Here is a 14,431-nt window from a genome sequence, read left to right as displayed (position 1 = left end):
ATTATGGTTGTAACTAGTCGCAATTTGGAATCATACAATTCCGAGCTAATCAACATGCTTCGCGCGGTGGGCAATGGAACAGCCACGCGCCGAGGGCGAACCTACTGGCAACGTCTTATCGCTGACGTCAGAGAAGAAAAACTCAAGTGTTTACGTTTTTAAATGAAGACATTCTGAAATATTCCATATCAGAGTTTATTAATTCTCGAGTTTAGAAATCTCGTTGAAAAAAGTGTAGTAAAGCAAACGGGGCATATTTTAATTAAGTCAACAGATTTTGAAAAAATATATACAGTTTTATATGTTTACTTAAACATCCGACATTTCATACGCACCACAACCTAATACATTTTTCGAGACACTGTAAAAAGGGAGACATCTAATTTTCCGAAGGTTCACACTGGAATGTCTCTTTAACGGATCTTGCTCGGAATGTTTCAGGGACAGACACCGCAGGCGGAAGACGAGAACACGCCGCAGAAAAGGGTGGACAAGATCTTCGATCAAATGGACAAGAACCACGACGACAAGCTGACGTTGGAGGAGTTCCGGGAGGGCAGCAAGGCCGACCCGAGGATCGTGCAGGCTTTGTCGTTGGGCGGCGAGTAATGGGAAAGTTCGGCACGAGCAGTCTAGTTCCTTCTTCGTAAGGACAGAGGAGTAATCGATCCCTCGGCCGATAAGGATAAACGATAAGGAACCGCGTAATCGATCGCGCGTACGCAGGTACCTAGGGTGCACCGCCTCGGAGCGACGCTCGAGCGACGCCAAGCGACGAGACATTAACACACCTTTTTCAAACACTTCTCTTTATCCTTCTCTTCTCGCAGACAAACGGTTTTATTCCTATTTGCACGATCGTTATCGTTCCCGACAATCGTGCGACGATATTCTTAGAAGTCGTAGATGTTTCAAAGAGTAGCGGAGAAGTCGAGTAGCCGCCGATCTCCTAGTTCTTCTCGTGCTCGACTCTCGATTGTTTCGTACGAACGACGCGACGCAAGAGCAGACCTCTGTCGACTCGGAACCGTGAACTACAAACCCTCGGGAACAGCGGCGGAAATCGCGGTCACCAGATTCGATCGATCGCAGACCCGGTTATTTCAATTCGACGGACTCGAAACGGCCCTCCTCCTGGAAATGGCAACGCTCGGCGGAACGCCACGCCGGAGGAGTCCACCTCTGGCAGGGAATATTCCATCGAAATCTTGATGATGCTGACGAAGGCTTGTTTAAAATGTATGTTCGACATGAATCACAGCATCCCATGTATGGACGGTTCAGAAGCCGAACGGTGTCAGTCCACTTTTCTTTGAAAATGGGTTTGCAGTGTCGACGCGTCGTTATCGTAGAATCTATACATCACTGAATCAATATAGTCGATTCCTTTATAAATAAACAACAGATAGAAACATTTACATTGACCATGAAATAACTAGAAAATATTATTCAGTAAGAATTGTTTCGTCTAACAAAATTAGCCGTTCTCTTTTAACTAAAAGAGAAATTCATTTATATGCCAGCTTGTAAGAAAAATTGTTTTGTATTTTTACCGACATAGTTATCTTATCACAACTAATTAATAAAATCCTGTTTTATCTCAATTTTAAAGATAAAAGACTTGCACTGATTAGCTTATGAAGCGTCCATACGTCGGTCAAACGCGACAACGACGATGTTTCAGGGCAGACGTGCAAATACTTTTCACGAAAATGTCGATAGATAGCCGTTCGCGATTGGCTTCACCGTTAACGAAGATACCTTTCGGACGAGAGCAGATGAACAGTGGATAGCGACGATGACTCGATTGGTCCGATCGAGTACTTTTCGCCAGAGGTGGTCGCCGATGTAGCCATGGGGAGGAACGATAACGGCATCGTTTCGAGAGCTGTCGCGCGTTTCCCTCGGCGTTCGCGCGAGGAAACGAGATATCCCGGGGATTAAAGTTGAGGCAACGATGGCAAAGGGAAGTCCTGCTCGAGAATGGACGAGTGCAATTGCGCCGGCCGCTTATATCGACCGGCCGTGTCGCGCTTACGCGTCCAGCTTCGCCGGGAAGATTTATCGTAGATTGGCACACCGAGCGACGGCATGGCAGCCCGGCGAAAAGTTTCCCGCTCGGCAGACGGAGCAATTTTCGCGTAATCCCCCCCCGAACGATCGGCGATTAATTATATTTTTCGATACGTTCGAGCGTCGGCGAATCGATCCGGTCCTAAAGAGCCGCCTTCTCGCTGACGCTGGCCCGATACGGTCGAACCGTTGAAAGAAAAGGAAACGGAAGAGCGCCGATGAAAGAGGCTGGGAAGTGATTAAAGTAAGAGGGAAGTGGGAAGGCCGAGTGTTTCCCGAAGCGGTTTCAGCTGGCGGACGCGTGGGTGGACCGGAATCCAACGGAGAATGCAGCCGCGACCTGGAATATAAGAAGAAAGGGGTGGTACGGATCGGCCGAACTAAATTTTCCCGACCTTCTCCCCCAACCGCCACGCTCTAATGCCCATTCTCTCCGCGTTTTTCCGCTTCTTGGTGCGAGGATCCCCCTCCGCCAGCCCCGGGAAAGACAATTTCGCTCGCCCTCGAACGCTCGTATTTTCTAGAACTTGCAAATTCCGTTTCCATTTGCGTGATCAGGTTCCGTGGGATCGGCGTTACGCGCCGATGGCGGCCGAACCAATGGCAGGCCGAGTTTTTTTCCGCTGGAACGCGTAATATTCGAGGGAAGCGTCCAGCGTTGGTGAAGCTCGGTGTTTTATCGGTGGTCGATCGATGAAAAGCAAAACCGCGTGGCATTTATTGAATAGGTCAACAACTTGATTTATTTCTCCATTCGTGGACTACGGTAGCCTTTGTTTGAGGCGGCTAAGCTCGTTTGCAAATTCCCCGAGATCACCTTGAGTCCCTTTCCATCGTTTGCGACAAGACAGTTACTTCCACTGGCTAAAGGCGCCACTTTTCGATGGAGGAAATATCGTATACCCAGCTAATTTGCAATGCAACCGAATAGCTTCGAATTACCCGAAGACAAAAGCTTTCTCCGCGGAAACGCCGCCAACGGACTTACGGTCTCTGTTTTCGTTTTTCCGTCGCATTATGTATTTACCGCGCCCGAAGGCACGGGCTGTCCTTTAAAGAATCATTCGACAGCATTACGCTTTAAGCGGGCGTGCAGCAGACGAAGGCTCGTTAAAAATTCAAGCCTCGACAGCCAGAGCAGTTTCCGCGGACAACAAAAACGAGAAACGAAGAGAGACAGAAGGGAAGCAACTTGTTTCGGGTCTCGGGGCTTCGGTTCGCCGATCGTGAAACGGCAGGTAGAACCGTGGCACCGGCTTCTTTGGGTCCCTGAAAAATTCACGCGGGAATCAGAATTTCAAATCCAGCAGCCCGGACATGAATCGAACCGTTCCGCCGCGTCGGCTGTCCGATCTGACAGTGTTCAAAAGACGATTCAATGGAAATAACGAGCGACGGATCGGAGAGGCCGATTTGTCGTGGTCCAGTGATTAAAAATTGAAACGCGTGAATTTTCATGATGTTTTTCGACCGAGTCCGGATTTACGCTGCTCGTTAACAAACGTAGCTCGTCGCCGCGCTCGTTACATCTCGCGAGCGCCCAACCCCCTCCCGAACTGCTCTTTCAGCCGAATCTTGATGCTCCTCTCATTTGCAGCCAAGTTCCCTCTTGTCCCTTTTTTCGAACCCTTAACAAAGATACCTGGCTGTACGTCTCCGCGTTTTCTCTAACTCGTACGCGGCCTTGCCTCTTCCTAAATGTTCAAATCCAACGTAAAAGTTAAATCGTCTTCTGCCCTCAAAGCTAACACATGTTGGTCAAGTATCCCAATCAACTGTTATTTTCGCGCTGACCCCAGTCTGGAAATAATTTTGCGTAACCGTTTTTTTTTTTTTTTTTCGAAGCGCAGGAGGGTTAACTGCAGCCCCTTGACACGGAAGGGGAGCAATTACACGGAAAAGAACGAGGCACGCGTTTAAAATAGAAAAAAAGGTGAAAGAAGGGTGGGGAATTCTACGCCGGTGAGCTTCGTTCTACCAAACCGAGAAGTTAAGAAACGATCACGATACTGTATCGAAGTTAACGTGAAATTGGAGGGAATCCGACGATCGATACTCGATTACGTGCGACTAATTGGCGATAAGTGTTCCTCCGAAACTCGCGGGATCGTGACGGAAGCGCGGCGAGAGTTCCACTACGGCGAAAATTCTTTCGCCTGCTCGTCGAGTCGACAACGAAATGCACTCACCGTGGAAGGGTTAATTAAACGGCATCATGAGCGGCCGTTGTGCGGAACGCGCGCCTTCGGGAGCAGCAATTAATCTTGAGCTCTTCCGTCCCAGGAATAATTCTCCGAGGAATTTCAGCCTTGTCAACGGCCGAAGCACACCTGGCCGTTAGCGTGGCATTTTTTTCCGGCGTGGTTCACCGTCTCCGCCGAATTCCCGCGTTAGCGTTAACACGCCATTGTCTTTGTCAAAGTCAGACCTCGCTTCATCTTAGCTGGCACCGGCCTCGAGCAAGCAGCGGCCTTCTTCTTTAATTCGCAGCTCGGATGGGAGTGGCATCATTTTCCTCGAGAGCTCCGCTGCACCCCCATAAATCCTCCGGCTCGTTTCCCCCGGTCTTTTCCACCGTTCTACCCCGTATGCTGTTGCGCAACACCGTTCCGTTATGGAATCCGCCGTCCGAACGGAAACTACCCCGTTCGTTCCACTCGCCGGTCTTTGTAATCGCGCTCTGCCTAACGATCTTACGCAACGATAACGCGCGCAATGCACGCACGTGCATAGGAATGCCTCCGAGAACGCGAGCCCGCCTTGAGCCACTATATTCGTAAATTGCAGCAACCACCCCCTGTGTATACCGCCTCGCGTTTTACGATTCCCTCTGCTGCCGCGGCTACGATCGCGCCGGGCCAAATACCGGACGATTACATATTTAACCGTGTGATTAAGGGCTGATAGCTTCGCGTATTATTTAACGGGGCAAGCCGGTGTGTTTCGCGGAGGAATTCCAAACTCACGAATCGCCCCGGGGGCTGCTAACTTCATTGAAATGCAGGAAGAAATATCGGACAACTAAACCACCTTCGCAGCGCACACCTCCGGCGAAAATTTCTGTCAGATATTTTTGCCGGCGAATAGCACCGAATTTTTAGTTTCCCTCGGTATTTCCCCAGTTGCGCAACACCCGGTAACGAGCACGTCGGCCAAGAAACGCGTCGGTTCGTTCGCGCGGAACATCACGAAACAGCCGAAAAAGTCGCCGCTCTTATTCATCCCGGCGCAGCAACCGCGTCGGAGAAGTTCCACCGAAGTTTCCCTGATTTATGCCGGCAACGAGGGATGCCCGTTCCGGTAAATTCATTGGTTGGCTAGAAACATCGAAGCAATCGGCCCTCGTTGCTTTTTCCAGGGACGAACCCGCCCACCCGCGACGCCCACGTTTCTACACGCGCCAGCCAGCCTAGTTGGAAAATGATCCGCGATTAATCGAGGATGGTGCGTGTGCTAGCTGGATTAAAGCCGCTCCGAAACTTCGGGGACGAACGAAGACAACGAAGCGTATTTTCCCGTCGCTGCTTGTAATTTCCTCGGCTCCTCCTCCGGTTCGGGGATCCGAGAGATTGCCATTCTCGAGCCAGTCGCGCTGCTAGAGGTAAATCTGAATTTCACGAGTTTCAAGCGACCGTCGCGTTCCCCTAATTTTTCGAAGCTAGAATTTCCATTCGGAAAATTGAGAAAAATTTTATAACGTGACTCTCGCAATAGCAGTTTTCTGCTCCATTGTATTTTCAAATTTGTATTAACCCTCTTCCTGTCAGGGCCAATTTCTCGTGCACCTTTAAAAAAAATTCCTTTATAGAGAAGAAATTGTTGATTTCCTTGTATTTAGTATTTATTGTCTTTAAACTTGGAAGATGTGGAATACAACTTTGGTGTAATAAATAAATTTAAAATTTTATATTTATATCGTATAAACGTCATGCGTGGGAAATTATTTTCTACGATAATATCTCTTCGTGCGTAATAATGTATCGAACAAGGGCTTAAATATAGAAATTCCAATTTTCCTTCGGCCAAGAATCAGATTCGAAAAGACAATAGTCGTTTCTAGCCATAATTTCTATAACTGTTCTCGTAAAAATGGAACGGGTCGTACACGGTCCGACGCAATCTCCTGCTTGGGTAGGTCTGCATGTCGGTCGTTGCGCATTCAAAGTTGGCTATCGGTTAAATCCAGCAAATATTTGTCGACCAAACTGTTGTTCGCGCGAACAGACGCACGCGATACCACCCTTTCCGGGGAAGCTCCCTTCGCGCAACGCCTATCGAAAAATCCCACGTATTGGCAGCGTTCCCGCGCCACCGTTCCCGCACCACCGCTTCCCACGTTCATTCGGCTTCGCCGTCTTCTCCATCCAGACCGATTCATCTTCGGTCCAACTTATTTGATTCGATTAACACGACTACCGAACCGTCGGCCGTAAAAATACCACGGAATGGAAGTAATTTATTTAATGGAACCGAAACTGACAATTCTAAATGTATCACTCCTGCTATAGTAATGCTTCGATCGCGATCTTCGACTCTGTCATCCTCCGAAAATTTCAAACGACACGTTGCAATCTAGTGTGGACTCGAAAGAAATTGGTGTTCGACACTGTAATCGAAATTATATTTTCACTGGAAACACCGGACAAAATAACTTACGAAATTTTCTTTCGCAGTTCTCGACGTCGCAAAGATTTACATATTCAAATAGAATAATAAATATTTGGCCCCGTTCGCACGGGACAAAATCGATCGTGTTTAGCGGCCGCCAGTTCTCGGTCTAATACACTTTTCCCCAAGATCGTTTGGAGGTAAATTGAATCGCGCCACGCCATCTTATTCAGTCGTTTAACGAGACGCGAGAAAGACTGAATAAGAATGAAATAATGACGCCAACGCGGCGGAAAACGAGGCATTACCGTATTTACCGCGGCGATGGATTCGACATTTTCATCCGGAGATTAACTCCGCCGGCGGTTCGAACAGGTCGCCAGCCCTCGATCCTGGAAGGAAAATGGTTCTCGTGGCAGCGGAACGCTCGCGTAATACCTTTTCCGTGTCGATGGTCTTATGTAAATTCCAGTGGAGCGATATAAAGCGACACGGGGAGAGAAAGAAAGGGAACGAGTAAGCAGAGAGTAAACATCTGCGGCGGGAAAATGTGTGCCCGGGGGCTTCGAAATTGCCGATTCGCGGGATCTTCCCTCGAATCTCGAATATTGCTCTTCGTTCCGTGAAGTTTGCAGAACCCTCGTCGCAAAGCGAAACACGTCCAAGCAGATTCGTTGATTCTTTGCTTCGGTCACCTAAAATCTTCGAACTCCAGTTCCAAACATATGGTATTCCGTCATCCGACTGATCAAAGTTCAAAAAGCTTTCCATTGGGTCGCAGGATGAATGACGATGCGGCGACGCGCGGTTGTTGTTTTTTCCAAAATCGTTACCATGATTCAGAACTTCGTATGATTCTTATGGAAATCGCTACTCTTCTGTTTTCGAAATTTAACACTTTCTTGTATATAATAATTTACATAATTTCGGATATTTAATTTGAATCGTTATAATTTGTAATTGTAATAATTTAAATAATTCTCGGATATTTAACTATAATTATATAATCGAAATATAAAATCTAACACGGCGATCTTAATTTCAATACCTTCAACATTAATTTAACATTCGAAAAATGGGCAAAATAATTTGTTACAAAATACTTTGCATTGTAATACGTATATTTTAATGGTAAAGTGTTTTAGAAATGATTTTTTCACCCCTTACACCACGATTTTTTTACAGCTACGTCAGTGGAAAATCCTATGACAAACAGATCATTCTTATATTTGTTTTATCCCAAGCTATTTATAAATGTTTAAGTATTGATGATAGAAGGATAGGATTTTATTCGAATTTAAAATATATTAATAACATCCATACTGAGTAGTCTTCACAACGATTAAGAACATCGTCCATTAAAGATGTTGCCATCTTTTATCTTTTCTCGGATGACGCCTAATTGTTGATTTTTAAGCAACCAACATTGTATAAAGTATGTACCAATACTGCACGATATTTGAAAATTTCATACAGCATTTCGTGTTCTGAATTGTGTTCATATAACGTATGCACTACAGCAACATTCGCTGCTATACAGTCCGCAAATTACAGTTTGGCCAACTTTTTGTGAAAAGGTAGCACACTGTGCGAGGTATCGAAAGAAAAATTGATTGCGCCGATTGCGTTCACCAATAGTGAAATTTTGAATGTGACGCGCATATGAATGTACAGGGGCCGGGGCAAAGCTTTGCAGTCGCTTACGTGCCGCTGCGACCAAAGGGATAACGTTGACCCAGCGTCATCGATTTGATCCGGCTCGGTTTCAATCGAGTCAATAGAGAGAATTGCCGCGGGCTCTTTCGTAAAATCGGCCGCCTCGCCCGTGCACGTCGATTTTCGGCTGTTTACACCCGCGACACCCTCGATCCGCCGATTCCTTCGTTTCCACGCGCGGCGCCAGCCCGCCGTCTCGCATTCCCTCGACCTTTGTGTTCCCCGGCCGGTCGATGAGAGCGGCGCTCGGACAAAATACCTGCATACCATTGCCAGATTTTCGAGTCACTTGTTGCGCCCGATCAAAAGCGCGACACGAGGGCCTCTCTCTTTTTATCTGTTGCGCGGAAGATCCCGACAAAGCCGAGGAAGAATCCCTCCGCGTTGTTCGTACGCCTAAATAGCGAATGTTAGCTAACCAGACTCTTCTTCGTCTATCTTACGATCTCTAGCAAGAAAATCGAAGCGATAAGAAACACGTTGTACCGTTTACGATTAGATAATACGAAGCGTGGACGCGTCGCGTCGCGTCGCGTCGGTGGCTCGATAGACGCTGAAGCGTGCTCGAGAAACGAAGGTGTTTTGCCACGGAAGCGGAACACCGCTTCGGCGAAGGGGCGTGCGACTTAAGTACCTGTGATACGCGCGCGGAATACTACTTTTCGAGCACATTTTTCCAACTCGAACGCCGACGTTCTCCGCGGTCGCCGAGACGCTCGAGAAACGGAAGCGGCTCCGAAAGAAACCAGTTGTATACTCGATCGAACGTTGTTGTCTCGGCGAACGAAGAGATTGGAGAACGAAACGGGACGGGGCAAAGAGGTACCGGTGACGTTCGTCACCGATGAACAGTAGCAATAATCGAAGAACTTTGTTAGCAATGTTAAGGAGACATTTCAAGAGGTCGATCGTAAGACGTCAAGGACGACTCGTACAGACGCGATCCACGATCCGACGGGTGCGAGAGATTCTGGGTCATTCCACGACGGGCATAGTGTAATTAATCGAGGGATTAATTGGAGGTTAAGTCATCGTTTCGCTGACTTATAAAATGTTCATGAAATACCGATCTGTGGCTTCCGCTACATTCTTATTTTTGCTGACCGTACTTGCGAATTTTGATCTCGGCTGAGCATAAGTCTTTCTTGTTACGGTCTGGGCTGTTATAGGAATTTTATTCTTTTGAATTGTAAAGCACACATTTAAAACCGATGCTGGCGAAGTGGTCGGTAGATCAGCCGAACACTAAATAAAATCTTCTCTCAGTTTCCCTATAACAGTCTTACGTTGACAAAGATTGATACAATACAATCGGCCGGACCTGCTGCTTCAAGGTAAAAAAGATTTCAAGTCGATCGATCGAATCGTTCCAGAGATAAAAATTCTTAAGCGAGTCAATCGTCGGCAAAACAAAATTGCAGCAGAAATTTAAAGGGCCGTATTTCCCAAATAAATTTGATATCAAGGAGACGTTGGCTAAAACCTATCCCAATTACTCGTGTGCCACACCATGCCGTGCCTGCCGTCGACGTAGATTCGCGACAGCGGCGAGGAAAAATCGATTAGTCGTGGAACGACCGTCGCTCAACGGAATCCTCTATTCTCGGTAATAGAAAATGCCGATGGACGTCCGGGTAGAGCGCGAAACCACGACGATCTTTCGAAACTCGTCCTCTCAGGCGACCAGCCGACGTTAGGATCGACGAGTCCCAGTCACCGATTCGCTGGAACAGAGTTTTAACGACCTTTCGCGTTGTTTAGCAAACTCAGAGAACTCACTGAGAAACTTTCGAGATGGAATTAGCTTTGCTTCCAGCTGCAAACTGAAAACGGAATTACGAATCACGGAGGCGAACGCTGGCTGGCCGGACTGGCAGACGCTGCTGACAGCACGAGCCGGCTTGTCGCGCCTCTCACTGGCAGTCAACTCGATATCCTGCTGAAGCAATTTTTAGTTTGCTCGACTGCCGCGTGAAGATCACGCTCCCAAACAAAGAAGCCGTTCTATTTTTCTATTTGTTCCGATCGTTGCCGGAGGATCGTCGTCGTTCAATGCCTCGGCCAACGCCGGAACGCCATTTCGCGCCGCGCGCATCGCCGATTCTTCTTCTCCGTTTAGATCGGTCTCGATTCTCGCGCAAATCCTACAACAGCGATCGGCAACGCTTTACGCAGCACAGTAACAGTTTACGTTTCGATAGCGAAACGAAACCTTTACGCTAAACCTACCGTGCCAGTCAGAATTAACAGTCTCAAAGTTTTAATTATCTAAGTGTTAAAAATATGGAGCTATAGTTATTGTATTATGAAGCTTTCCTTTGACAATTAAATATTGACAACGGAAGAGTAGAATCTGATTTCGATCTAAAAGACGTCGCATTTAGTGGAATCTGTTCTCGTCTTATTTATTATAACATCTATTTCTTTTACTTTCCCTTCCTTCCGTTTGACTTTTTTGTATTTTCTGTATTGTATAACAAAGAATTGATGCACACTGCTGATGCCTTTCGAATAACTCTGTGGCACGATATTGTAGGGCAAGGGGCAAAGAAATGATTAGGTGAACTCCTTCATACAAGCTTTCGTTGCAATTAAAATGACGAAAAGTCTAAATAAATCCAGTCTTCTCGTTTCTATGAAGCAACGCGCGTTAATTACTTTCAATGCCCGGTAGGTTCAGACTTAATTGTGCCCATCAACGAGGTTCCCTCGTTAACGATTCAAGCTGTTGCCGAGAACATGATCGGGGATTATAAGGAAACTGTTTCTGATGGAACAAATAAGAGGGGAGGCCAGTAAATTGATCGACAATCGTTACAAAGGAAAGACCGTGCAAGTTCTCGTGCGAGCTCTCGTGCTCGGTCGAGCGAAGTCGAATGAAAATCGCGGTGTGATTGCAGACTCCGCGGCTCGCTCATTTACATTGCGAGCCTACAGACGCGATCCGAGAGGAAGAATCAACGATGCGCATGATCGTTTTCGCTGACGATCCGCGATCGATCGTCCCCGCGTACGCAACACTGCGTGCCGCAACAACCCGACTCGAGACACTTCATCGAGACGAATCGATTTACATTTACTTATACTCGTATGTAAGCGGGTCACGCGAACTAACAATTGTTTTAAGTAATTTTTACATTTTCAAGGGGAATTAATAATGGTAAGAGGTCGATTCCGCTTAGCGTGATTTCTAGGTGCTTTCCGTGTAAAATTCTCGTAATTAAGCTTCGTCGAGCTAGAGTGTCCTCTCTTTATCTATCTCTCCCTCTGTCTCCCTCTTTTCCCGATAACCCTGTCTTCAACTTTGTACCTGGTTGTCCAAGAGATGTCCGATGATTTTCTACAAACCTTTTACTCGATGGTTCATTTACTTACATAGACTGTCCCGGGTCTGTTCTACCATGAAAACAGAAACTAGGTTCGCAACGATTATCGTTTACCTACATTTTGGACCATGGAAATTCGACTTTTGCAGAAGGTCCGAGAACTTTTCGATCTCTTTCCGCGTCCTGTACGTTTTATTTAAACTCGGGAGATCCGGTTACGGGGGATGTAAAAAGGAAGGAAATTACGTTTGTTCGGTGTCGCTGCTGAAAATCGGACGTTTCGTGTAACAGCCCAATATAGACTCGATGGAGAAAGTGCTCCAGGAAACAAGGTAAGAGAACGGAAAGGATGAAAGAAGGAAAAAGGAGGGGAACCTTGGTCCGATATCTAAGCGGGGATCGCTAATAACCCGAGGAGAAAGATCGAGAAGATCGAGGAGAAGACCCTATCCCGGGGCGCGTCGGATTTTCACGAGGCGAGCGTTCGGAGGTGCATTAATTTTTATAGTCGAGCCGTTCGCGAAGAATGAACGATTTAAGGAGCACTTCCACGGGCGAAACAGAGTTTGCGTAATCGAGGGGCTATTGTTAGCCGATGAAACCGGGAAAAGAACTGCTGTAATGAGAAAACGAAGTGACTTTTTGTTCGAACGACCTTCGAACGAACGAGACGACGCTCGCTGTCTGTTCTCGTCTCGATCCGATTACCCTCGAGGATGAAACGTTGCTTTCAAGCTTGTCGTCGGATCGAGCTCCTCGGATGTTCCTAAACGCGAACAGATGTCAGACCGACGTGAAACGGGTGGAATCTGTTCGGGATTGAATTCGACCCTCGAGATAGAGAGACAGTTTGATACCGATCGCCTTTGCGAAAACGGCTCCGCGCGATTCTCGCATCGAAACCAGCGAAAACTCGTGTCTCGGACGATCGATGCGAAAATCAGGGTACCGATGGCCTTTTTTCCTCTCTTTCCCTCGCTATCTCGCACCCTTTCCGACCTTCTTCAAACCTCTAGGAATTCCAAATAACTCCCATTTTCCGTCGCTTTCACTCTCGTCCCTACCTCCCATTTCACATTCTCTGTCTATCCCTCTCCCCCCCTCTCTCTCTCTCTCTCTCTCTCTCTTTTTCACTCGTTCACGCACCGACGACGATTTTTCAAGGAGAGACAGAACTCTCCTTGTCGCGAGCATGACGTTCGAAGGAACTGTTCTACTATAGCGTAACACTAAATATCTTGAAATGCTACAGATTTAAAGGGGCTACTCTAATGCGTATCGTTATACTTGTATCGCTACTCGCATCGCTGTTATTACCGCCTAGTTCTAAATACTAAACGCTAATCTACTGTTACTCTACTTACGAGCAGCATCGTGACAAGTTTTTTCCGTCTAATAATGCTGCGGCCTCATTCGACGTCCCTCGGCGGCCAAGTCGTTGTCGACACGACCATGGTCGATTACTAACGTGTCGAGCCCGAAATAGTTTTACACAAGTTTTCCTTTGGACCAGAATCTTCGACGTTTTCGTGACGGCGAACGTGTCTGTCGAATGAATTATTTGACCGTGGGTCGATGCATCGACGAATTATTTCGTCGCTTGCCACCGACGTTGGTAGAAATTGGTTTCTTGTTGTCAATTCGAAAGCCGTAGAATCCGTTCTCGCGTCAGCAACGAATCCGTCGCCGCGCGACCTCTGATTAAGTCGCAGCCTAAGGAACGCGTTTCTTGTACCCTTTCGCTGGACTAAACACGCAACTAAGCGCGAGAAACTTCACGAAGGAGAATAGCAATGGAAAAAAGACGCTTCTCGAAACAAGACACGCGTACACGAAGAATATAAACACACACACACACACAGAGGTACAGAGGAACTAAACACTTGGGTATGCACACGCACACGCACACGCACACGAAACGGACAATGATGATACACACGATGGGTACACGTGTACAATTTACAAAAACGTCAAGGTCATTGTTTTACGAACTTTCTGTGATAATTATTAACAATCACTAAATACGAGGAGAATCACTTATTGCGAGACAACGCGACGGAGAAACGGCCGGACGGAATATACGGTGTATTATTGTAACGGGGCGAAAGCCATAAACGCGCGAAGAGCAATTGGGAAAAGACAAATACGAGAATGACGGTGGATGAGGAAACCGCGACACACAATAAAAATAAAATACAAAAAAATGAAGAATAAGAGTCTTGTTATGTGATAAACGTTACTGTTCCGTAGCTCGTTGACGATTCACGGGTCCGTCGATGATCCGGCGATCACGATCGATCAACGACGGAAACGCGCGAAGAAGTAAAATCGATACGCGACTTTGAAATGTTGCTCGGTTACCACGAAAATCTAAGCGCATTGTTATTTTGTATGGTTCCATGCGTTTTTTCTAAATGACGACGACGTCGTAACACACGATAACCGGTGGTGATTAATAAAAATAACTTGAAGCACACTCACCCGATACGTTCTTCTTTCCGTACCCCATTCGATCCAAAATCCGAGCCAAACGATCCCTCGAGCGTCCCTGAACGTCGACTTGCAAAACGAACTGCCCAAACAGCGCCGAACAGTACGAAACGAAAGTTTCGTTAATTTGCAACAAATTACTCTTTAACGAAGCCGTGATTAGACTTCGAATGCTTAAGCAATTCAAAAGTTTTATGAGCCAATTTGAATTAATGCGA

At 46.8% G+C, this 14,431-nt stretch overlaps 1 protein-coding gene across 3 annotated transcripts in view; it reads left to right on the top strand.

Moving 5' to 3' along the window:
- LOC144472099 (frequenin-2) overlaps positions 1-14,199 on the top strand; it is a 68,510-nt gene extending 54,311 nt beyond the window's left edge. For 2 of the 3 annotated variants that reach the window (XM_078184812.1, XM_078184813.1), the window contains exon 8: positions 442-14,199. In XM_078184812.1, the coding sequence (XP_078040938.1) occupies positions 442-609 (168 nt within the window). In that variant the 3' untranslated portion in view covers positions 610-14,199. The remainder of the gene's footprint in view (positions 1-441) is intronic. The other variant, XR_013494380.1, reaches the window with a different exon arrangement.
- Positions 14,200-14,431: the final 232 nt, after the last annotated feature.

This window comes from Augochlora pura, chromosome 7 (genome assembly GCF_028453695.1).
Source record: "Augochlora pura isolate Apur16 chromosome 7, APUR_v2.2.1, whole genome shotgun sequence".
In the NCBI taxonomy this organism is placed as follows: domain Eukaryota; kingdom Metazoa; phylum Arthropoda; class Insecta; order Hymenoptera; family Halictidae; genus Augochlora; species Augochlora pura.
This window is presented reverse-complemented; position numbering and strand designations above follow the sequence as displayed.